This window comes from Lolium rigidum, chromosome 2 (genome assembly GCF_022539505.1).
Source record: "Lolium rigidum isolate FL_2022 chromosome 2, APGP_CSIRO_Lrig_0.1, whole genome shotgun sequence".
Lineage (NCBI taxonomy): Eukaryota > Viridiplantae > Streptophyta > Magnoliopsida > Poales > Poaceae > Lolium > Lolium rigidum.
Genome location: NC_061509.1, coordinates 275,191,573 through 275,192,622, shown reverse-complemented (window position 1 = coordinate 275,192,622; position 1,050 = coordinate 275,191,573). Strand labels below are relative to the sequence as shown.

At 53.5% G+C, this 1,050-nt stretch overlaps 1 protein-coding gene across 1 annotated transcript; it reads left to right on the top strand.

The window, feature by feature from the left end:
- The first annotated feature begins 282 nt into the window (after positions 1–282).
- On the top strand, positions 283–783 carry LOC124688844 (pathogenesis-related protein 1-like). Its single transcript, XM_047222468.1, has one exon. The coding sequence runs from the start codon at positions 283–285 to the stop codon at positions 781–783; it is 501 nt and encodes a 166-aa protein (XP_047078424.1).
- The last annotated feature ends 267 nt before the right edge of the window (positions 784–1,050 follow it).

The window sequence follows — 1,050 nt, the reverse complement described above, 5'->3', positions numbered from 1 at the left end:
GATGATAGTTCCTATTTGGAAGGTTGTAATTTCTGGGTAGTAGCTGCAGTAGCTTTCTAAGGAAACTGCAGGTCTGATTTCCGGACGTTTGAGAATGTTGATTGGTCGAGAGACCAAGTTGACACCGGACAATGGTGCATGATTCCCCAAGCTGTGCTTAGAAAAGGCATACGTATCATCGAGCTTATGCGCTATAAATACACAATCACCGTGGTAGCAAAGCTCATCATTACAGTTAGAGATACAACTTGTGATCCATCTTGTAAAGCATTACTATTAGCCATGGAGTACTCGCCGAAGCTTGCACTGCTCTTCGTTCTGGCGTCCGCGATGGCGGCCGCCGTCGTCATGGCCCAAAACTCGCAGCAGGACTTCGTGGACCTCCACAACGCTGCGCGCGCCGACGTGGGCGTCGAACGGCTCGCCTGGAACAACACCGTGGCAGCGTGGGCGCAGGAGTACGCGGAGACGCATCTCAGCGACTGCAAACTTGAGCATTCTCCGGCGGGCCGGCCGTACGGCGAGAACCTCTACGGAGGAGCCGGCGGTGGGGCTAGCTGGTCGGCGGTGGACGCCGTGAACTCGTGGGTGTCGGAGAAGGCGGGCTACGACCACAGCAGCAACACCTGCTTGACGGAGCCATGCGGGCACTACAAGCAGGTGGTGTGGCGCAGGTCGACAGAGATCGGCTGCGCCCGCGTGGTCTGCAACAGCGGCGACGGCGTTTTCATCATCTGCAGCTACTACCCACCGGGCAACTACCCTGGGCAGAGCCCCTACTAGGGCTACGTACGTTCGTCCGTACTACTACTACAAAGGTCTAAGCTCATATGTGGCCTCTCTATGGCCCCATGCATATGCGTATAGCTATGCCTAAATAAATAATTGAGCTGTGATCACAGTCGTGATTAAGTTACTTAACTAGCCACGCCATGGTTTTAGCGGCTATTGTACTATCATACAGTATTATATTGTGTTCCCTATGAATAAAAATATACGGTTCCATTGTGTTAAGCATCTCCAACGGGCCGGCGCATTTCGGACGTTCGA